The sequence below is a fragment of the Candida metapsilosis genome (genome assembly GCF_017655625.1).
Source record: "Candida metapsilosis strain BP57 chromosome Unknown scaffold1, whole genome shotgun sequence".
NCBI lineage: Eukaryota > Fungi > Ascomycota > Pichiomycetes > Serinales > Debaryomycetaceae > Lodderomyces > Lodderomyces metapsilosis.
This window is the reverse complement of record NW_027138159.1, coordinates 1,498,883-1,520,868: the sequence shown is the minus strand read 5'-3', so window position 1 is coordinate 1,520,868 and position 21,986 is coordinate 1,498,883. Positions and strand designations below refer to the sequence as shown.

The following is a 21,986-nucleotide window of genomic DNA, read 5'->3' as shown; positions in this document are numbered from 1 at the left end:
ATTCGTCTAGTTTATGTCTTCCATTTACTAACCTCACTTTGAACTACTCCTTTCTACTCCTAACCCCATGTCATCCCCTCTTTTCCTTTTAGTGCAACTCCGAGAGGAACTTAGAAAAAAAAAAAATCTACTGTCCGCCCTTGCTTTTCTATTTCCATCAAGAGCTGAAAGCAAAGGTTGAATGCGTGGTGAGCAACGAGAAGACCACTTAAAGAAAGGCTCAAATGTTTCACCCTATGAAGCGTTATTTGCGGGTTCCGTGGCGGGTGGAATATCAAGAGCAATCACCGCTCCTCTAGATACCATCAAGATAAGACTACAATTGGAAACTCGCAGTTTTCATCAAAGACAATCTATTACCGCCGTGGTTAAAGATTTGCTTAAAAATGAAGGTGTTATTGCGTTGTGGAAGGGAAACGTTCCTGCTGAAATCTTGTATATATTGTATGGAGGGGTTCAATTCACATCATACTCCATTATCAGTACCAATCTTTCACGACTTGAACAACATTACAAATTCAGTTTATCGCCATCACTGCACTCATTGATTGTCGGTTCCGGAGCTGGGTTGGCAAGTACGTTAGCAACTTACCCCTTTGACTTGCTTCGCACCAGGCTAGTAGCAAACAAGAATAGAGACTTGGTTTCAATGAGGACCACCATTGAACAAATTCTCAAGAAAGAAGGTGTAAGTGGAATGTTTGCAGGGGTCAAGCCAGCCTCTATTTCAGTTGCATCGACAACTGGACTTATGTTTTGGTCCTATGAGCTAACAAGGTCATTTTCACAAGAGTATAAAAATATTCCTTTTATTGAAGGTATATGTGGATTTATAGCAGGTGTGACTTCAAAGGGTATAACATTTCCACTAGACACTTTGAGAAAGAGATGTCAGGTATATGCAGTTGTACATGATACTAAACCCGTAAGTGCCATGCGCCTTTTCCTTAATATTATAAAACAAGAGGGAATATTTGGTCTATATAGAGGTTATGGAATCAGCATATTGAAAACGGCACCTACAAGTGCATTGTCGTTGTGGATGTATGAGTACACCATTTCCTTCATGAAGTCCACTCCCTTTAAATAGAATTAGACTTGAAATAGATAATCATTTTCATCATTAGATAAACTCCCTTCGACATTAACGAAATCTATCTCCTCTTCTTCCTCTTCGTCATCATAGTCATAGTCAACATCACTTCCCTCTTCGAACTGAAGACCATAGTATTTCGCCAACAGTCCGGGCAGAATATACTCCCTATCATCTTCATCCGTGTCGTACCGAAGTTGGTGCTCCACATCAGACGTATTAGTGGTTGAATTCACGTCGTTTGAATGTGCATATAAAGATTGTGAATTAGCTTCAACATTTTGCAACCTCGATGACTTTCTCGAAACCTCCCGTGTATCCACTATAGGTGGTAAATTACTCAGTTTTCGAACTGAAATTTTTGGTGCAATTGTTTGAACCGGTTGTTGTCCTTGACTCAACTGTTCACGTATGTATTTAGGTAGCTGTTCGTCAACAAGTGATGTCCGCCTATTTCTCAATTCTGGTCTCCTTTCTGGATTTGCTATGTTAGTGTGTGTTCGATCTAAAACCGGCTTAGACCTAGTCATCACATTTAGGTTGGTTATACTTGTAGCTGGTGTGGTGGATAGTTGTCCTTTTGCTCCTCTAGTGGCTAATTTAGGTCTGTGTTGCATTAGCTCTAACGATAGTCGTCTTTGTTTCTTGGTTAAGGTGGGCATATCATTCGCCCTAGGCCGAGACTCAGTTTCTATAGCAGGCCCTTGTGTTTCCTCATTAACAGCAGTGTCCTCTATCACTTCCTTAAAAGGTGAAAGCTTTATGGAGTTGATCTTTTCTGATACCTCAGTATACAACTGCGAATCCTTTTGAACCCATCGTGAAACAAATTTGGAAAGCTGTAAGTCATAATCCATCACTGAATGGTCAAAAATTTCGTCGACTTTTATCTTCAAAACCTCAACGTCATTGTAATTGGTTATTTTGGCGATTTTGTTCCAATCAATGTTTGTATAGAATTTGGAAATATCTGTCACCAGGTCAAGATAAGTTTTGGTATAGCCTTCCAAAATGGATTGCTGTTCGGCAGTCCAATCCATAACTGTTAGATGAATATGTTATAAATTGAAGTTGGTAGATAGGGGTTACTAATAAAAGGAAAGTGTTTGAGAGTGACTATTTCTTTTTTTTTTTTGTTTTATCTTATCGCGAACGTTTATCTTGACATGGAATACTAATTGATAGGTTTCTATGAGAAAAAAAAAAAAGTAACTGGAGTAGACGCCGATGTAGAGCTAATGGAGATGGTTAACAGGTTCCCGCATTACAATATCAACACTTCAGGAGTCTCATGATTCAAAAAACAATGTGCTAAAAAATATGGTCCCTAGCAGGATCGAACTGCTGATCTTGGCGTTATTAGCACCACGCCTTAACCAACTGGGCCAAGGGACCTTTTTCTGCGCAAAGAACTCTTTAACTCTATACAGAAAAGTCTATTCAAATCACGTTTAAGAAGGAGTTTTGACGCAATCTTTTGGTATTTCTCAGTCAATTTCCAACTTATTTCATCTAAACCGCAATCAAGTTGATCAATTGATGCTATTGGCTAAAATTGCAGTACTTTTTCCTACTTTTCGTCATTTTTTTAGGGAAGTCTAATGGATTGACAATTTATGTTATAAAAGCAAAGGATTTGTCTAAAGTTTCCTGCAAAAATTTGGTTGAAAAATTGTGACTTTATCATCTCAAACATTTGCTTCTTTTTCCTTTCCCCAATCTACCTCTACTGCTTGAATAGAATTACCTTACCGAAAACGGACAACATTAAAACTGTGCTTTCTTTCTCAGAGCGAACTACTAAAAATTCAACTTTTTCCAGTTTACACCGATTTTCAATACCATGAGTAGAGAAATAATTTCAACTCACCCTAAACATGCAAACTGATCCAAAACATTTCCTTCTCTAAGGTACTAGAGTGTTGTAATTGAATGGGTGGATGCCTTTGTTGCAAAAAGTTGCACGGGTAGCGCTATCGCATCGAGATTTATTTTCCGAAAACTCATCTTTCAAAAACCAAACTTTATACTTTACTTCTTCAAACACTTAAAAAAATGAAGATATTAGTGGCAGCAGACGACACAGCTTCGGGAAAGTTAATTGAATGTAACAGAGGTACAGATACCTCCAAACAAGATGTACCTCAACCAAAGTCCATCACAAATTGCTTCACTGTTCCAAAATTCAACTATAGTTCAAGAATAAAACACTTGATTAATTTTAACTACCAGTTCTTTATTGCCTCCAGAATTGATGGAACTGTATCAGTATATGATTTTGAAGAAGATCCAAATTCAAAAGAAACTTTGGCTGAAGACGAGAAGGATGAATTGGATGTGAATGTCAACTTATTTAAACACTTGCATGATTATAAAGTACCTATTGCTACCGGCGATAAGCCTATTGGATTATTCAAGATTGAAAAATTGGATAGCGTATTAGTGCCATACGCATCCGGCAAGGTGTATTTAATCCATGTCGGGGATTTCAAATTTGAACCGTTGGAAATAAACTTGCCAGAGGAAAATCCAATCGAAGCATTTGCAGTTAGTCCCGACTACGAAAATATTATCGCCTATGGGGGTAAAGAAGTTGACCTTAAAGTGATAAAGCTCTATGATGAAAACCTCAACAGTTCCATATTCAAAAAGGACTACAAGAAGCTTTTCAAACCAGAAGTTGTGTTTGCAGCCAAGAATGTTAAAAACGATCACTTGGATTTGAGAGTTCCTATCTGGATCACAGGCATATTGTTTTTCAAAAATGATACAAAGGATTCTTTTAAGCTTATAACTTCAACACGTTATGGTCACTTGAGGATATACGATTCTACACACGGAAGAAAGCCAAAGAAAAACTACCAGGTTTCCCAAGACCCTATTTTGACATTAACGTTTGCAGATGAAGATCAGAACGAAGTGATAGTCACTGGTCCAAACAGCTTGATAGCTAAATACTCCTTAACACAGGTTGACGAAAAAGCCTTTAAAACAAACTCAGCATCTGCAGGAGAAATTGTTAAAGCGGTACCGAAATCATTAGGAAAATATACCGGCGGAAATACTGGTGCGACATATGCTGTTGACGTGGTGGAAAATATAGTGGCATTCTCAGGGCTTGACAGGTATCTCCGAATCTTTGATGTCAACACCCGTGAATTATTGGCAAAGGTGTATCTTGGTGTGGAAGTGAGCTCGCTAGTTATACTAGACGATGAAGATGAAGAAGAGGAAGAAGTGAAACGGAAGAGAGAAGCTGAAGCGGAGGAAGACGAAGAATTGTGGATCCAACTTGATAAGAAACAAAAGACTTCTACTTAGTATTATTGATTTCATGTTCTATACTTCTACTGTCTGACCTGTTACTGGTATTGATGACACTCATGCACTTCCACTCACTTAGGTAGTTACATTTCCATAACCTCAATTTACCATCGTCCCCAGCAGATGACAATATAGTCCCCGTCGTGTTCCAATTAACTCTCCACACTTCACATTGGTGGTCGTTCATCTTGGCTAGAACTTCAATTTCAAAGTCACCCGAGGCAGTTTCTGTAGCTTTAAAGATTCGCACGTAACCATCTTTACAACCCGTAGCTATTAAGTGGTAACTTCTTCCCATGGACGGAGCCCAGCTCACTGATCTAATCAATCCATTATGCTCTGGTAGGTCACATACTTTTACGTAGTTTTCATTCCCACCATCATCACCGGCATCAGTATCTTTTGGCACGCTTGCATATATAAATCCCTGATCTAACGCAACGACAATAAACTTTTCAGTCTTTGTAAACTTTGAAGGACACCACTCAATAGCGAAACTACTTTGCAAGCTTTTTGCCGGTAGCAGCTGACTGAGAATTGGTATTTCAGTTGTGAGTGTCCAATCAGTCAAGTCGTTGGGTTCCAATGATTCATAAATTCGAAAAATTCCGTCACTTCCTATACATCCCAATTTTAAACCCAAATGATTTGGAGCGAATTTGACATCATATATTGGACCATAAGATTCAATCGCAAGCGTAGCTAACTTTGTCCATCTTCGACCGGAACCGTGTAGCTCCATTGGTTGTTCCTCCCAAACTTTGACTGTTCTATCAAATGAGCATGATGCTAGTATCTTGGAGCTAGAAAATTCAGGGTGGGCCCAAGATACCCTCAATATCAGCGAATCGTGAGCTTTCCACAGGTCATTTAAAATCCACGACGTGGTTGTAGCATCAAAATCAAATACTTTGATATGTTGATCGGATGAAGCAGTGGCTATATGTTTACCATAGAAGTCGTATTTGATATCATGAATTAGTTCCTCATGTCCTGTGACGAATGGTTGCATTTGACGGTGATGAAGATTTGTGTATTACGTTATTGTATTTTTTTTTTTTCATTTTTGTTTTCTTTCTTTACGCCAACGTCTACCCCAAATATCAATGACATCACGATTGCTTAACTTGTCACTTTTGGCGGGTGCGGTTATGGCGGTAACTCCGAATAACCCAGTGCGTACACTGATTGCGTTTGCAGTAATTGGCTACGTGATAACCAATCTGGTGATCCCGAGAGTTGGACCAAGCTTTGTCAAAATAGGTCTCAAGGGGAAAGATTTATCAAAACGTCCCCCTGTTCCAGAGATACCCGAAACAATGGGTTTAGTTGCGGCAACCACATACTTGTTTCTAATGTTTGGGTTGATTCCTTTCATATTTTTCAAGTACCTTGTCTCGTTTGGATCCTTGGCTAATGACGAAGTCATGACAGAGAACTATAGAAATCAATACCAATCTGTGAAGGACAACAAACTATTTCCCCATAATAAGCTAGCTGAATATTTGAGTGCCATTTTATGTTTACAAAGTACAACCTTGTTAGGATTGTTGGACGATTTGTTTGATATTCGATGGAGGCACAAATTCTTTTTACCAGCTGTTGCATCATTGCCATTATTGATAGTGTATTATGTTGACTTCAGTGTTACCTCGATTGTGGTTCCTAGCTTTGTTACAGATTTTCCAGGTGGTCTGTATCTACTAAGTATTGTCAATGGCTTCATTAAACTTTCCAACCACTTGGTCACCAGTATCACAGGCTTGTCATTCAGAACTCTTCAGACTGATTATGTTGTTCCAGATCATATTCCGAAGTTGATCGATTTAGGAATATTTTACTACGTCTACATGTCAGCAGTGTCCATCTTTTCACCAAACTCCATCAACATATTGGCTGGTGTCAATGGGTTGGAAGTGGGTCAGTCAGTTGTTCTTGCTTTGATATTCTTGATCAATGATTCCTGTTATTTACTTTCCAAAAACATCTCACAAGCAGCACATGACTCACACTTGTTTTCAGTCATTTTCATTGTTCCATTTTTAGGAGTGTCATTGGCGCTACTTCGATACAATTGGTTCCCAGCTTGTGTTTTTGTTGGTGACACATATTGCTACTTCAGTGGGATGGTGTTTGCCATTGTGGGAATCTTAGGACACTTTTCAAAAACTTTGATGCTATTTTTGATACCTCAAGTAATAAATTTTATTTACTCAGTGCCACAACTATTTCATATAATTCCATGCCCAAGACATAGGCTACCTAAATTTGAAGCAAAGGATGGATTAATGTACCCCAGTTTTGGCGAGTTAGAGAAGCCATCGAGATTGAGTTCCGCAATTTTGAACTTTTTAGATGCAATAAAGTTTATCAGGCTTGAGAGGGATCCTAAACTGGGAAGGATTATCCAATTTTCAAATATGACAATCATCAATTTATGTCTAGTCTGGTTTGGTCCAATGAGGGAAGACAAGTTGTGCTTACTTCTTTTGGCTATTCAATTTGCCATTGGTCTCTCAATGATTATGTTTAGACACACAGTTGGTCCTTGGCTATTTGGCTATGACAATTTGACATGGGGAGTAAAATGAGAGATGTATAGATTTATAGACACTAAGGTTAGCAAAAGACTGCAAAAATATTTTTTGTCGTGCAGTGTTGAAAAAGTTCACCAAAATCACAAAATTATAACTTCAACCAGTACCTCTTTTCTTTCAAACAACACAATTAGCAAACATGGCTGGACCACCACCACCTCCACCACCACCTCCTCCAGGAGGTGCACCCAATTTAAGCGCACCAGCCCCAGGACCTCCTCCAGGTGCCGCAATGCAGCCCGGTAGAGACGCATTACTCGGTGACATTAGAAAAGGAGCAAAGTTGAAAAAAGCAGTAACCGTTGACAAATCGAAACCAATGATTGATGCCAATCTGTCCGTATCCAAAAGTGGGCCATCATTGCATAGCTCAGGAGGCGGCAGCACCCCATCTGCAGCTGCTCCGGCAATCCCAACAGGAGGAGCGCCTCAATTAGGGGACATATTTGCAGGTGGAATGCCTAAATTGAAGCATGTTGACAACAGAGCAGGGATTACACCTCCTTCAGCGCCAAAGATCCCAACTGGTAAGACGCCACCACCTCCGTCTACTAGGCCCTCAAAACCGCCATCGTCAACTGCTCCATCAGTGCCCACAACAGTGCCACCTACTCCCAAGGTACCTCCTACTCGACCAAAGAAACCAAGCCACGTAAAGAATAGCTCAATTAGCTCAATTAAATCCAATGAATCAACAAGTAAGCCTCCACCATTACCATCTGGGCCTCCACCACTTCCCACCACAGCTCCACCCATCCCCACCAACTCGAGACCTCCAACGAGGAATCCACCAAGTAATGGAGCACCAGAAGTTCCATCACCACCATCAGCCCCATCAGCACCGCCCGCACCGCCTCCTCCACCGCCTTCTTCTGCACCAGCACCACATGCAACTCCTTCTGCTCCTCCATTACCCACTGGGGGTCTACCATTTCTTAGTGAGATAAATGCAAGAAGGGACGACAAGAATGTGATCGACAAGGCACCATCGAGTACAGGCACTTCTCTGAAAAAGCCAGCGATCCCAAACGCACCGCCCCCATTGCCAACTACAGCTGCACCAAAGGCTCCACCATTACCACAAAGCTCGGCACCAAAGGCTCCACCATTACCACAAAGCTCTGCACCAAAAGCTCCACCATTGCCACAAAGCTCTGCACCAAAAGCTCCACCTGTCCCATCGAGTGTGCCAGCCCCACCACCGCCACCTCCTCCATCATTTGCACCAAAGACATCTACTTCGAAACCTTCATCAAAATCTTCTGCAAGCTCCTCAGCCCCTGCACCCGGAGGAGCTTTGCCGTTCTTGGCACAAATCAATGCAAAAAGAGATGATTCTTTTGTGGTCGATGGCAGTCTGAATTCGTACAGCACTAAAACAGAGCCCTCCGCAACAACAAGTTCGACTCTGATAAAGGCAAACGAAAATGCGCCACAAAGAAACTCGTTTGGAGCTCCTAAAAAATCAACACCTGCTCCTCCATCATTACCAAACTCTGCTGTTCCGCCAATACCTGGAATGTTGCCAACACAGAGGAAGCCAACACAAGCACAAGCTGTACCAAAGCCTCCAGTACCCGCAGCTGCACTAAAGCCACCAGTACCCGCAGCTGCACCAAAACCACCAGTGCCCGCAGCTGCACCAAAACCACCAGTGCCATCCGCACCACCAGCACCCCCACAACCGACTTCAATACCAGCCCCACCAAAAAACCCTCCTGCTCATAACAAAGTCAAACCATTGATTCCACCTGCGTCGAATGACTTACCATCACACAGTGGTCTTGAAAAACAGACTCCACCTTCACATGTGCCACCTTTACCAACGGGAGGCCCGCCACTGCTGCCACCACCTCCTCCCATGTCATCAGTGCCCTCGATATCAAAACACAAAAAATCAGCACCACCTCCGCCACCTCCATCAGGGTCAGTATCACCATCACCTTCTTCTACAATTTCTAGAAGTAGGACGTCATCGTCACAGCAACACACAGATGATCTTGACTCGAAACAACATGCTGGGTCATCATTGCGAAAAATCTCAGCACTGGCTTATACAATCAACGGGCAAAGTAATAGTTCATCATCGGGACAGAAAGTGGTTATAGATGACAAGAGATTCAAGTTTGTCAATGCTAATGCATTGCCAAACCCGAGAAGATTCGAAGGGTCAAAGAAATTGTATCCTAGTGGAAGAGGATCATCAATTCCATTGGACTTGAAGTTGTATGATTAAGTATACAAACAATAGCAAATGTATTTACACAGTTTTTATTTCTCTACTTCGTGTGGCGACCATATTTGTACTACTCTATCATAAAAGGAACAAGTTGCGACAAACTTTCCATCAGATGACCAATCACCGCCATAGCACATACTCTCATGATCTCTTTTAAAGTATTTATCCACTGAAAAATCGGCACCACTAGTGCTTATAATCCTTGCACCATCATACATACAACAACTCAATAATCGATCATCATTTTCAATAGGGCTAGGTATCAATCGCCAAACGCCACCACCAAGGTTTTCCTCATGCAATTTCCTTGGTATGTAACCCTCAATCAAGCTTGGATCAGACTTGTCTATACACCGTAAATCCCATACTCGTAAATTATCATCATACGATCCAGTCCAAAGCAAGTTTCCATTTGATGCACTCCACTTAGACGATGGAGATAGTATACTCACTACACCAGCATCGTGGCCACGTGGCAAGGTCCATATCGGTTGTGATGTCCGTAGGTCATGAGCAATGACTTGAGAATCATCACCTCCTGTATATACAACGTGATTCAATTGGCCCAATTCTCCAAATGAACCAGTCCAGCACTCCAAGCTATGCTGTGTGTCAAGAAACGTTGTTGTTTGTGATACCAAGTCATGAATTGCCAGATACCCATTGGTTAAAGTGACAAGTACTTGATTAGGATCATTTGGATTATAAAATACCGAAGTTATACAATTCGATTCGTCATCATCAATGACAATTTCTTTTACTTTGGTAATCTCGTCACTGGAGCCCACTTTCCAAATAATTAATTGGCCATTTGAGTGCGCTGAGATCAACTGTGATGCATCTTGAGGATTGAATTTTAGATCTAATATAGCTGCTTTTGTTGGAATTGATAATAGGAGGGAAATTGATGAGGATTCATACTTGTATAAATGTATCGATCCATGCTTGATTCTGGTGTCCTCTTCTAACTTATATGTACCAATATATATCCTGCTTGTATCGTTTGGATGAATTCGCAAACAGCACGGTGGTAAATCTGTGTTGGTTTTCGCTAGTCTAGAACTTGTTGCAACCATTTCTTGAGAAGGAAGCTCAAGACATCTGCAATACATTTTTCAAAGCGCAAAGTTTTGAAAAAAGAAAATTGAAAACACACCACACACTCCCCAATAAGATACCTGTCAAGACACCATGGGGTTATACCAGAAGTGGATGAGCTTACCTGTGAAAGCTCGTTACTATATTGGATTTTCCACAGCGGTCATGGCGTTAATTGGAGATTACGTGACAACAAGAATTAATGACGAGGTTAAAGCTCGTGATTCAATCATTGCCCAAATGGAATATGAACAAAAGAAGAATTAACGTGATATGAAGCCAGAGAGGATGAGAGCTAATATGAAAAAAGAATATGGAAGGGATCTGTGCTTTAAGCTGTGTAACCCACTAATAAGGGTAAGAGGTTACTACAAGCTAACTTCAAGAAGTTTTACGGAAGCAAAGGAGAAATACTGATGCCAATGTACATAGTTAAAGGACAACTTTTTCTGTTATTAAAATTATCTATTCATTAATATACAATTTCACCTCTCTGATAACTGTCTCTCCTCAATACTTCAACAAACCCTTTTGTACAAATCTCTTTCTTATATTACTGATGAATTCCAAGAATTTAGCTGGATTCGAATCAATACCTCTTGAATAAACAAAGTGCGATGCCAAGTAAGTTGCAAAAATTGCCTTCAAATAAGCTTGTGGAACTCTAGCAAGAACATTTTCAATACCAACAGTAGATAAAAGCAATGGTGGTAAGGAATCCAACAAGACTGCATTTCTAAAATCAACATCGTCATCCCAAAGTTCTTTTGAGCTGGCCAACTCATCACCCAATTTGTTAATAGCAAGAGACAATTTGTCTGACAAAATAGTAAATGGAATACCAGTTTCAGCCTTCAATTTCCACAATGCTTCAAATTCAAAGTTGGCATTAGAAACAATCTTGTCTTGTACATCCTTGACGTATTTTTGGTAAAATTGAGGTTTGGCACCAGTACTTTTGTCACAACACATATTTTCCAAGAATCCTTTATCATCAAAGGCCAATGCGGCCAAGACTTCCAATGATGAAGATGTGACACCACCTTTATTTGTAGAAGCATCTTTGAAAATGATCGTACCAGCTTTCTCCAAAACCAATTTGGCTGATTGAGTAATAAACAAATTAGCACCTTCAACAAAATATGGGACAATTGATTTACCGGTCTTTTCATCAATCAATTCATGAACATTGTTGGTATCAATGGCTGCTGGTCTACCACCACATGGAACGAAAAGATCAACTCCATTAGTTCCAAATTGTTCCTTCAACTTCAAGTGGAATGTGTTTCTAAATGCAACTCCACTGGTGACAACTTGTCCACTTGGTAAAGTTACATCCAAGTCATCAACAAGAACAATGTAACCTTGAGGTGATAATTTGGAACGATCATAATGTTCAATGGTTTGTCTTGCTTTAGCTAAACGAATCAATTCTTCTTTGTCCAATCCATTTGGATCGGCAATGACACCTGATCCATCAACAATACCAACATAAATTTCTCTTCTTGACAACAAAATTTCATTAGATCCCAAATCACCATCTGGACCACCAGTTTGGAATTTACGGATTTTAGAATCGTCAACATTCAATTTTTCATAAATCTTGTTGACATAAGAACGCACTGACAAAGTGGTCATACCATATTCGTCATGAGGAATACCACCAATTGCTTCTGACTTACCAGTCAAGAATGACTTCCACCATGGTGCACCTCTATCTCTTGCATGTAATGTAGCCCAGTCAACATATCCTGCAGTTCCCTCGTCTGGACCCAAGAACAAAATTTCAGGCTTGTTATACAAATCAACATAGTTGTCTTTAACACCAGGAATTTCTTGTTTCAAAAGCAAATCAATCAATGCATCAATATACTTTTCAAAACTTGCTTGAGCGCGATCTTGTGCTGACCCTGAGTCCAACAAAATGACACCTTTGGATCCACCTTCTGGAATATCTTTATTCTTACGCTGTTGAGTGTTTGCCAAGTTGTAATTTTCATCAAAAAGATTTCTAGCATTGACATTGTAAGCATCCAAGTTTCTTGATCTCACAATTCTAATACCACCTCTGGCAATATCTCTAAATCTGATATGGAAACCTCTGAAATCAGAACCAACAACGAAAAACATACCATATGGACGATCAGGGTATTCAGTTTCCGGCAAGAATGATGGGTTCAATCTGAAGGATAAAGCAACCTTTGTTGAAGTGTAGAAATTCGTCTTCAAAATGGACTTGTTGAAAGTGTACAATGCTCTCAAAACAATGGCATGATGTTCATTCTGTGAACATTCCCTACTAAGCAATTGCTCGAATTCCTCTTCAGAACCAACTGGTTGAATTTGGGACAATCTTTGGTATGACAAGGTTTTTTCCATTGATGATCTGATATAATGAACATCAGCAAATTGACGATACAATTTACGAACAATCTCGCTTCTTGTATCAAAGACTTCCTTGATATATTCTTGAGTATAGGTTTCAGACCTCAATCTCTTTTTCAAGCTACTCAATACTTCAGCGTGTTCAGTTGATTTAGTAGGATCCAACAAAGAAGACAATTTCTTGTACTCTGGTCCTAAACGGTTCAAGAAATGAGTAACAAAAATGACACCGGATTGAGCATAAATGGCTTCTTGTAAAGACAAGTCACCTTGAATGAATCTAGTGTGGAAAAAGTTGTGAGGAATACAATACAACAAAGATGCTTCCTTAATCACTTGATAAATTGACAAATCAATTGCTGATCTCAGTCTTGAGGTGACATACATCGAAGTGATTGTTACTCCATTAGCAAATTGTTCAACATATTTTCTCGTGGTTTGCAACTTGTAGTAATTGGCCAAATCACTCAATGCTGAATTGTATCTTGCTGCAGTGCTTTGTCTATAACCAATAATAACACGATATTCATCAGTATTTTCAATTGGGAAATGCTTGATAATCGGACCAGTGGATTTTATAACTTCCTTTTGAATACTTTCATATAACGACTTAGTATTGTCTGAGGCAATTTTTAAAAAGGTTTCATCACCAATCTTGTCCAAATCCACTTCATTAGTGGCAACTTTACCATTTTTGAAGTGATTTTTGTAGACGAAAACCAATCTAACAATTTGTTCACCAAGATTTTTGTTTTGAGCATAAATTCCATTCAAGATAGGATCCGTTTGATAATTCAATGGAGCAGCAAAGTATTCAGCACGATAACTCTTGGTAGCAGCATCACTTGGATCAATATACTTGTCATCAATTAAACTTTCAAATGGGTTTCTGGCATAATCCAAAGCATCAACAGTGTCAAAAAATACAGCATGATCCTCGGCTTCTCTCTTGTATGAAATCAATGGTTGTTCACCAGCATTTGCATAAGCTTGAACTTTACACGAGTACAAGGCGTGAATGTGACCAGCAATTTCTTCTGGAGTCAGTCTGGCGAAAAAGACATCGTCAATTCCCAATGATTCGTAGAACCATTTGGCTTCTGATTCCAACAAAGATTCTGGAATAAAACCAGTAGAATCAAGGAAATCCAAAACTTGGTCAAATTGGTCCTTTTTACCACTAAATGGAGAATCAATGTATCCATGCTTTAAGCTAGCAGCAGATGAATTACTGGAAGCAAAGCTTGATTTATCAATGTTGAGGTTAGCAACTCCTTGTTCAAGACCAGCCATTGTGTATGAATGTGTTTGGTGATTTTGGTATTTTTAAAAAAATGTTTTTCTTTTATGTTAAGTCAATGAGAAAAAGTATGGATGAAAAATCTGGGGAAATTTCTTCAACTATTTATATTATTGCAGAAAACAGTTTGCAGATTCTTTGGGGTACTTGGTGTGAGGTATTTTTTATTTATTTATGGCGTTTGAATTGTTTTTTTAGTTTGTGTGGCATTTTTTTTTAAAAAAGGAGGGGTAGTGTATATAATAAACACACACATATTTTTTTTTTTTTCTATGTGGAGGAAGTGTCCAGTTGCACAAAAATAAGTAAAAAATTTAATTCTAATTTTTGTTGTGCGTCCTTGTGTGTGTGTGTGTGTGTGTGTGTGTGTGTGTGCCGTTAGCCTTTTTGTCAAACTGTGTGGGTCTGGGTCTGGGTCTGCATGCAACTGTCTATAACCACAACCAATAGACCATTGAATTTCAGTACACCAGTCATAAAGTACAAGCAACAGTGTCTCAAGTAGTGATGTAAGCCTAGAATCAACTTAACCTGCAGTTAAACGTAGCTTGTAAGTGATGCCTTGTGCTGCCAAAATAGAAGAACATTCAGCTTCCCTACGTGTCAATAATATGTATGCCTATGTAAGAATCTTTTGTCGGATTGAGTATGCGTGTGAGAGATGCCAAAGGGCTTCACGTTGTTTGCTTTTGATCGAGTGACACAGAGAAACCGTGCCCTGAGGTATGGGGTTGGTTGCAAGATTTTGCTTTTGGTGAGATTGTTATGTCTATTGTTTGTGTTCGTAATTTTCTTTAATGCATTGTCTTTCATGTACTGACCATTTGGGTATCCTCAAGCGAGATTTGTTTTTTTCTTTTCGCCACTTTTGGAGCCAATCGAGAGAGAGGCCACATACACTGTAAAGTGTGGCGTATACATTTCATTTACTTCAAGAGACTGTGGTTACCACTTGATTGAAAAAGTATTCTCAACAAAAATGCAACTATTTCGATACAGAACATAACGTAGTAACCTTGAAGCTGGACCTGCAACATGCTTTTTTAGACTCTCGTTTATGGTTGCAGTTAGTAGTTAACTGGAGCTAGGACTTCCTGTACCTAGTACTCGCTAGATCAAAAAAAAAAAGAGGGGGTGGGTTTCCCTACATTCCTACTTCTTTACAAAGTATGTTAAAACGTTTTCAGTTCTGTGCATCATGCGCCTACATATTTAACGAAACTAGTCTGATTCGAATTTCTTGGTTTCAGATCCGGAGTATCGGAAGATGGGCACACAAACAGGACAGGAATGTTCACATTGCCTTATTTGCGCTTGACAATAAAGCCTTTGTTCCTTTCCATTGCGGGGTGAAGGTGTGGGATATAAAACAAAGTTCTATCGCCGTATGTCACATTTTGCTGTACCGCGGAGATTGATCTCCGAATTTTTTATGTCGAAAAAAAAAACGAGGGCTACATGTCATTGTTACATTGCGTGGTATAACCGGTCTCTCTAAAACCAAGGAGCACATAGAAGTCATACTCTTACATTTAGTCAACATTGTCTATCGGTTCACGGCATTGAGATGGCCACGGTGTAAAAAATCTTGAAAAATCTGCTCCACATTTTTTGTTTTCAATGACTTAAGCGTCCATGCACCAGCTACATTACACAAAATAACGTGCTCCGAAAATTGTACCGGTGAATGACACAGTCAGTTCTATCTTTTTTGAAGCTCATGACTTCAATCGACGTCTAAGCGGACGCACCTCTTGCGAGTGACTTCTTTTCTGTCAAGTGCCCCACAAAGGTCACTTGTGGGTTTATAGAATTCGGAGCCTTTCAAAAATTTTATTTTTTTTTCGTTTTTTGACAGTTCGGCAAATTAAACCAAAAAAAAAGAAAATATATAAAAAACAAAAAGAAATTTTAATCTTTTTGAAAAAAAAGAAAAACTCCGAAAAGATCGTCTAGCGCTACAGTAAATGAATGGAAAGGCGCTTGAATATAAATTTTTACACAAAATACCCATTATTTTATGCGGCAAATTGCCGCTAAATATAATAATTTGCATCCACAATCTCTACAAATCTAGAACATAACTGACATCACACAAACGTCAATTTCTATTTTCTTCTTTCACCTGTCCTTGATTGTTCGTCTATATATTGTTGTATTTACATAAACTTTCTTGTTCTCTTTTGCAAACCACCTCGACCTCTCATCAAAGGTAAACTGTCGTCATCATTAGTAAAACCACTCCCATTTTTATTATTACTGCTTCCATTTCTCACCATTTGTTGTATTGGTGCTAATGACCGTGAGGGCATAGTATTATTGCCATGACCACTGTCATGATCAAACGAATAATTTCCCGAGCTATTTGAACTGTTTTGTCGTATGATTGGAATGGGCACAGCACCATTCAATGAAGGCGTTGCTAGTTTACTGTTTCGAGTCTGATCTTCTAATAACGTTTGATACTTGTAAATAACTGCTTGTAATTCAGCAATTCTTTTCTCAAATGGTGTTGTTAACGTAGCCAAGGTTTCTGAAAGTGAAAGTTTTGATTTCTCCAATTTTGATTCATATTGTGATATCATTGAATTGTATCGAGTTTGTAAGTTTGTATTTTCATGTTGCAATTGTGCAAGTTGTTGATTCAAAACTTGATGCTCCATCTTGTAGTTGTATATTTGATCTTCTAATGATTTTTGAGATGTAGTAAGTTCTTTGGTGGAAACATCCTTTGCCTTGTCTTTGGAATGCCTAGCGTTCAACTCTTGAATTCCTGACTCACTGGTCTTCACCTTTAGCTTCAATTGTTCAATCTCATAATCCTTATTCGGAATTATCTCTTTCACCAACTCGTCATATTCCCTGGCTTTTGTTTCTGTAGATTGCTGTAGTTCCAACAATTTTGTACTTAGTTTATCCCGTTCAGATTCTACTTGTGCGATCTTGGCAATTAACAAATCGTATTGGCGATTAAAATCTAGTTGTTTCTCTTTCCATTCGTTCTTAACCCCTTCAACAACCATGACGAGAGTACTTTCTTCCTCAAGTCTTCGGGAATGAGGTTCGACGTCACTGTCCTCCACATTCTTCTCTCTCAAATAAAGGTGCTTGTTTAAATGTTGCATATAACTCGAAAATTCCAACTCATTCTTAAAAAGGAGTAGTTCTCGCTGATAAAAGTCGATAATAGTTCCATTTCCATTTAGTTCATTGAAGCTTGATTGCGAACGACCATTATCTGAATTATGCAAGGTGATATTGTCACCACTAGCGACAATACTGGATGTTATACTACTATCTTTAAATACACTCGAGGCTTCCAAAGTTGTCGTTGGTGATGATAAAGGATGCCCTAATCGCAATTCCAGCTTTGACTTGTCACTGCCTTGATCGGTAGATGTGGTGATAGGATCAAGCGAGTTGGTTCTGGTTGAATGACTACCTTGATCGTGCAGCCTGTTGTGTTTCACCTTGGTAAAGAGTCTCTCGTGATCATGTAGCAAATCAGTTGCGAGATTGCCATGGGTTTGTTTGGGAGAGGTAGGAGTAGTTGCACCTGGAACATCGGAACGACGGTCTTCATACTCATCAGTAAACCCAAGATCTTTCAATTTCGATTCGTTTTCCTCTTGAGTGTTGTTGAACGCCAAGTGAGTCGGTACAATAGACAGCTTTCTATATCGCGACAAGCGAGATTTCATGAGCTGCTTTGAAGGGCCATTTGCTTGAAAATACATTGGACCAGCCAGTGATGATGATCTTGATAACGTGCCTCCACCGACGGAGATAGCATGTGGACTTTGAGGACTCACAGGTTCGTCATTCTTGGCGACTATGTCCAGGCTAAAAGCAAAGCAAGCGAGGGCAATGTCTTCCGTGGACGCATTTTCAGGTAGCCAGCTAACTGGATGATTTAACTCATCGGCCAAATCACTTTTTATCCAATACTTAGGATGCACATGAAATGTCTGTACAAGCTGTTTTGTAATCCGTATGGCTCTTGTGAGTGGGTCACTTTCCTTGGAAACTTGCGAGTGCAGCAACTCAACTGAGACCACTGTCGGCAAATGGTTAGACAAATACACTATTGGGTCACAGATAAACGAGGCAAAGTTGAAGTAAAACAATCCATAAATCAAAGTGCACAAGTAATGATAATTGAATGACGTTTCAACAATAGCTTCAAAAGGGGATGCAATCCTCCATGAACCTGTATCTATAGCAATTGCATTCAAAAGGCTTCTGTCCTGCTTAGGTTCTCCTTCATCCATCCAGTTTGTGATTCGTACATACACCAGCAAAATATCTGACAAGTACTTTCCCAAGGTAGTATTGGCTCTAGGCATCAACATAAGTAAGTCATTCAATGCACAATGAACAATTGTAGGATCTAAATCAAAAAGAAGACATCGTAGCAAACTTTGAAATAGATCAGTTTCAACAACAGCTGACACATCAGCATAGGACGAATGTTCAACATCTGAATTTATCAAATATCCTAGTAGTATAATTGCCTCAAAACGATGATCGGTGTTTAGTATGGACTGGTTCAAGAGGTTACAATACTGATTTATATTCTTCATCCCATAATTTAGTAACAATTTTGCACAATTTGACCGGATAAATCGTATTCTTTCGTGATGGGTTTGGGTTACGCTTTTCTCTCCTGTCACATCCAACTTCATCTTCAGTACCAACACATCTTCGTTTAAGTAAATATCTAACAACTGCTGCGCTAGCGAGACTGCACAGTGTTGGTGTATATCATTAAGGTGGTCACATTCTGTTGCTGTGTACTCCGTCAACACCTTTTCAATAAATTTCCTTGAATCACTCACAAATGTCATATTATAACCAGCGCTGTCAATTGTAGATTTCAAGTATGTCAGAATCCACAAGTTGATCTCTGCTTCATTAAACACACCACAAACTTGAGTCAATACATCAACAAATTTGATCTCTTGCTCTAGCTTATTCGAGGGTTTGACATGGGCATTGTAGAGTCTATAAAGCTCCTCATGGATGTTGAAACTGCTTTGTCTTATTGTAGTATAGGTATTGTGTTTGGCTAGGTACTCGTTAATAGTGGTTCGTAGATCATCATCGGATAATTTTGAGCTCTCCTTATCTGCAAATGCTGCTTCTAATGCTCGCACAAGAGATCTTGACGACCCCTGCATGGTGGAGATTTATTGGAATGGGCTTGTTTCGTATCAAATTGTGATTCACTAAAAGAAAAACAAAAGTTTAATCAAATTTAAATTAAACAATGACTCAAGGAGGATTTTAACCGATTATGCGCGCATGAATCAAAAAAGACACACACAAAAAATATTTCAATTTTCCGAGCGCCGTACAAAAAAAATAGTTCGGACCCCTAAACTATCAACAACGAATACACATAGAGCTACAACATGTCATTTTTAAGCATTGTTGAAACTGTTGACTCATTTAAAAAAACCGATGCATTCTATACTCTTTTAGACCACAAGGGTAGCGTACCACTCGGATACATTGATCCTACCATTGTCAAACTACTTCAATCGGAATCGGCATTCGTCACCAATAATGAATCAAAAACAATTGCTATTGGTTCCAAGTTTGACACAATGGAAAAGAGAAATGAAATGCTTGCTGAAGTTGCCGATCGTTGGAGAAAGATTCCTGAGTTGGATGAAAGACTCAATAAAGGATGGAGAAATGAATTGTTTGTAATCTACAATCCTTCCAAAACAGAATACGCACACATGGAAAGGGCCTTCTCGGTTCTTTTAGGTGTCGTAACGTATGGCTGTCATATCAATGGATACGTACCACCAGAACTATCCTCAAATGGTAAATTAAAACTATACATTCCTAGAAGATCCAAAACTAAATCAACTTTTCCTGGCATGTTGGACAATACTGTTGCTGGTGGATTAGGATACCCACATGGGTTGGAAACTACCGTGATTAAGGAATGCTTTGAAGAAGCGGGACTTCAAGAGGACTTTGTTCGCAAAAATATCAAAAGTACTGGTGTCGTTTCATACTTTTACCAAACAGATGATGGACGTGCTGAACCTGAAGTGGAGTATACATATGATCTCATTATTAAAGAAGATGAAGCTCACTTGATCAAACCCCAAGATGGCGAAGCTGAGGATTTTCAATTAATGTCAGTCGAAGAGGTATTGGAACGTTTGAAAAATAAGGAGTTTAAACCTAATTGTGGATTAGTTATCATTGATTTTTTAATTAGACATGGTTTTATAACAGCAGAAAATGAGCCTGATTATTTGGAAATTGTTTCCAGGTGTCATGTGAGGTTTCCATTTCCCACTAGATAAAGTATAATAAAATTTTTAGATAGAACTTTTACTCATTTTGACTGCAAAATTTCGAATTCGTCCTCCACGGAGTTGTATAAAGGTTACCAATTCAAGTGTAAGCAGATTTGTAGTCACACTTTAAGGAATGGTAGAGGCCCCATGACCTCCCTCGCGATCTCTTTTTCCTAGCGCACTCTTCACCCTACTGTCGAGACCCACGATATAACTTCCTCAAAAAAAAATAAATGCGCACGAAAATTCTTAATTATCAACCCAACACTCCTCAACTACACCATGTCATTACCTCACGATGCTATACTTGATATGCTCAATCAAGTGGAATCAGACAACTCTAACTCCAATGAGGAGTTGCTCTTAATGATTCGAGATGAATTGCTTAAAGCAAAAGAGGAATCAACCATTGTTTTACTTGCACAATTTAGTAGATGCTTGTACAAGATTAAAAGGTCTCAATTGCTACTTCCAGCACTCGATTTGTATCAAGCAGAGAGTCCCTTATATTCAAAGAACCAGACTCATTTGGAGGTATTGATTAACTACTATAAATACACCTTTTTCAATTTGGTTAATATTCTCATTGACCACCCAACGGAGGCAATAAAATCACAAGCTAGATTATTTGGCCAAATTTACAAAAACATAAACACCGAGGAGAAAGTGACAGACGAGGAGGTGCTCTTCTCCCTGATTGCGAAAAACGCAGATGATTTATGCAATGATAAAAAAGTCCCAAGCCGATTTTCGGATGAAATCAAGTCGAAAATCAAATATCAAAACACATTTGTGGCAATAAAGAACCTCTTTGAAAGTTCTGGTATAAACAGGTTTCCGGTGTCATCGATCAAGGGAATGTTTGAAGTTGAAGACGTGTCGGCGATATTTGCGGGACAAGAATCGCTAAATTATGAGATTGTGGATGATGTGCTAATCTTGGAAAGGAAACCAAGAGAGTTTAGTATTGATAAAATGGTGACGGCACAATTGGAAACCGCAAAGTTGACCCAAAGGCTTAGGAATACAATGTGAAGAGAATACAAGAACCATCGTTTATATAGAGTTAGGTATGTCGTTACACAAATATAATTGTTTCACGGAGATTAAAGTCCGAATGGCAAAACAGTATAAATTCCCGGATTACTACAATCCGAGTTAGGAGATGAGATGAGATGAGATGAGATGAGATGAGATGAGATGGTGTATTCAGAATAATATAAATAGGGTCAGATTCTGCCCATACTTGTATATAGTTTATATAGATTTTTACCAGTGATAATTTTAATAGTGAATAACACATAATAATTTAACACACAATATATTACATACAATTACTGTCACTCACAACACAAACGCATATATACACATTACATACTAAGGTCAAGTTAAATACGACATACAATAATCGTTATTTAACTATAAGGTATAGCAACAAAATTGTTACCCTCAGCTCACAGTGTTACAGTAACTGCCTTAACTTACCTTATTTAACACCAATGGACCTTTATAAGCTCTTCAACACGCCACAAGATTGACTAATCGCTTCAAAATGGTGTAATTTTTGCAGCCACAAATTTGTCCTAAAATTCACCAAATTTTATTAAGAGTGGGCACTAGTTATTAG

At 39.0% G+C, this 21,986-nt stretch overlaps 11 protein-coding genes across 11 annotated transcripts; 6 read left to right on the top strand and 5 right to left on the bottom strand. All coding sequences in view use genetic code 12, as the record gives it.

Annotated features, from left to right (window-relative positions):
* Positions 1 to 181: 181 nt before the first annotated feature.
* Positions 182 to 1,090, top strand: I9W82_000668 (thiamine transporter; the record flags this gene model as incomplete). Its single annotated transcript, XM_067695057.1, has 1 exon — positions 182 to 1,090. The coding sequence occupies one exon, from the start codon at positions 182 to 184 to the stop codon at positions 1,088 to 1,090; it is 909 nt and encodes a 302-aa protein (XP_067550693.1).
* A 2-nt stretch (positions 1,091 to 1,092) lies between these two features.
* I9W82_000667 (uncharacterized protein) lies at positions 1,093 to 2,133 on the bottom strand (the record flags this gene model as incomplete). The annotated part of the gene is made up of 1 exon (XM_067695056.1): positions 1,093 to 2,133. The coding sequence occupies one exon, from the start codon at positions 2,131 to 2,133 to the stop codon at positions 1,093 to 1,095; it is 1,041 nt and encodes a 346-aa protein (XP_067550692.1).
* Positions 2,134 to 3,148: 1,015 nt separating this feature from the next.
* Positions 3,149 to 4,414, top strand: NSA1 (ribosome biosynthesis protein; the record flags this gene model as incomplete). The annotated part of the gene is made up of 1 exon (XM_067695055.1): positions 3,149 to 4,414. The coding sequence occupies one exon, from the start codon at positions 3,149 to 3,151 to the stop codon at positions 4,412 to 4,414; it is 1,266 nt and encodes a 421-aa protein (XP_067550691.1).
* Positions 4,415 to 4,432: 18 nt separating this feature from the next.
* SEH1 (Seh1p) lies at positions 4,433 to 5,429 on the bottom strand (the record flags this gene model as incomplete). Its single annotated transcript, XM_067695054.1, has 2 exons — positions 4,433 to 4,452; positions 4,505 to 5,429. 2 exons carry the CDS (start codon positions 5,427 to 5,429, stop codon positions 4,433 to 4,435), a joined length of 945 nt encoding a protein of 314 aa, XP_067550690.1.
* Positions 5,430 to 5,523: 94 nt separating this feature from the next.
* Positions 5,524 to 7,008, top strand: ALG7 (UDP-N-acetylglucosamine--dolichyl-phosphate N-acetylglucosaminephosphotransferase; the record flags this gene model as incomplete). Its single annotated transcript, XM_067695053.1, has 1 exon — positions 5,524 to 7,008. The coding sequence occupies one exon, from the start codon at positions 5,524 to 5,526 to the stop codon at positions 7,006 to 7,008; it is 1,485 nt and encodes a 494-aa protein (XP_067550689.1).
* A 145-nt stretch (positions 7,009 to 7,153) lies between these two features.
* On the top strand, positions 7,154 to 9,250 carry VRP1 (Vrp1p; the record flags this gene model as incomplete). Its single annotated transcript, XM_067695052.1, has 1 exon — positions 7,154 to 9,250. The coding sequence occupies one exon, from the start codon at positions 7,154 to 7,156 to the stop codon at positions 9,248 to 9,250; it is 2,097 nt and encodes a 698-aa protein (XP_067550688.1).
* Positions 9,251 to 9,285: 35 nt separating this feature from the next.
* On the bottom strand, positions 9,286 to 10,329 carry I9W82_000662 (diphthamide synthase; the record flags this gene model as incomplete). The annotated part of the gene is made up of 1 exon (XM_067695051.1): positions 9,286 to 10,329. One exon carries the CDS (start codon positions 10,327 to 10,329, stop codon positions 9,286 to 9,288), a length of 1,044 nt encoding a protein of 347 aa, XP_067550687.1.
* A 532-nt stretch (positions 10,330 to 10,861) lies between these two features.
* GDH2 (glutamate dehydrogenase (NAD(+))) lies at positions 10,862 to 14,029 on the bottom strand (the record flags this gene model as incomplete). The annotated part of the gene is made up of 1 exon (XM_067695050.1): positions 10,862 to 14,029. One exon carries the CDS (start codon positions 14,027 to 14,029, stop codon positions 10,862 to 10,864), a length of 3,168 nt encoding a protein of 1,055 aa, XP_067550686.1.
* A 2,166-nt stretch (positions 14,030 to 16,195) lies between these two features.
* I9W82_000660 (uncharacterized protein) lies at positions 16,196 to 19,216 on the bottom strand (the record flags this gene model as incomplete). Its single annotated transcript, XM_067695049.1, has 1 exon — positions 16,196 to 19,216. One exon carries the CDS (start codon positions 19,214 to 19,216, stop codon positions 16,196 to 16,198), a length of 3,021 nt encoding a protein of 1,006 aa, XP_067550685.1.
* A 234-nt stretch (positions 19,217 to 19,450) lies between these two features.
* Positions 19,451 to 20,365, top strand: I9W82_000659 (uncharacterized protein; the record flags this gene model as incomplete). The annotated part of the gene is made up of 1 exon (XM_067695047.1): positions 19,451 to 20,365. The coding sequence occupies one exon, from the start codon at positions 19,451 to 19,453 to the stop codon at positions 20,363 to 20,365; it is 915 nt and encodes a 304-aa protein (XP_067550684.1).
* A 276-nt stretch (positions 20,366 to 20,641) lies between these two features.
* On the top strand, positions 20,642 to 21,394 carry I9W82_000658 (uncharacterized protein; the record flags this gene model as incomplete). Its single annotated transcript, XM_067695046.1, has 1 exon — positions 20,642 to 21,394. One exon carries the CDS (start codon positions 20,642 to 20,644, stop codon positions 21,392 to 21,394), a length of 753 nt encoding a protein of 250 aa, XP_067550683.1.
* Positions 21,395 to 21,986: the final 592 nt, after the last annotated feature.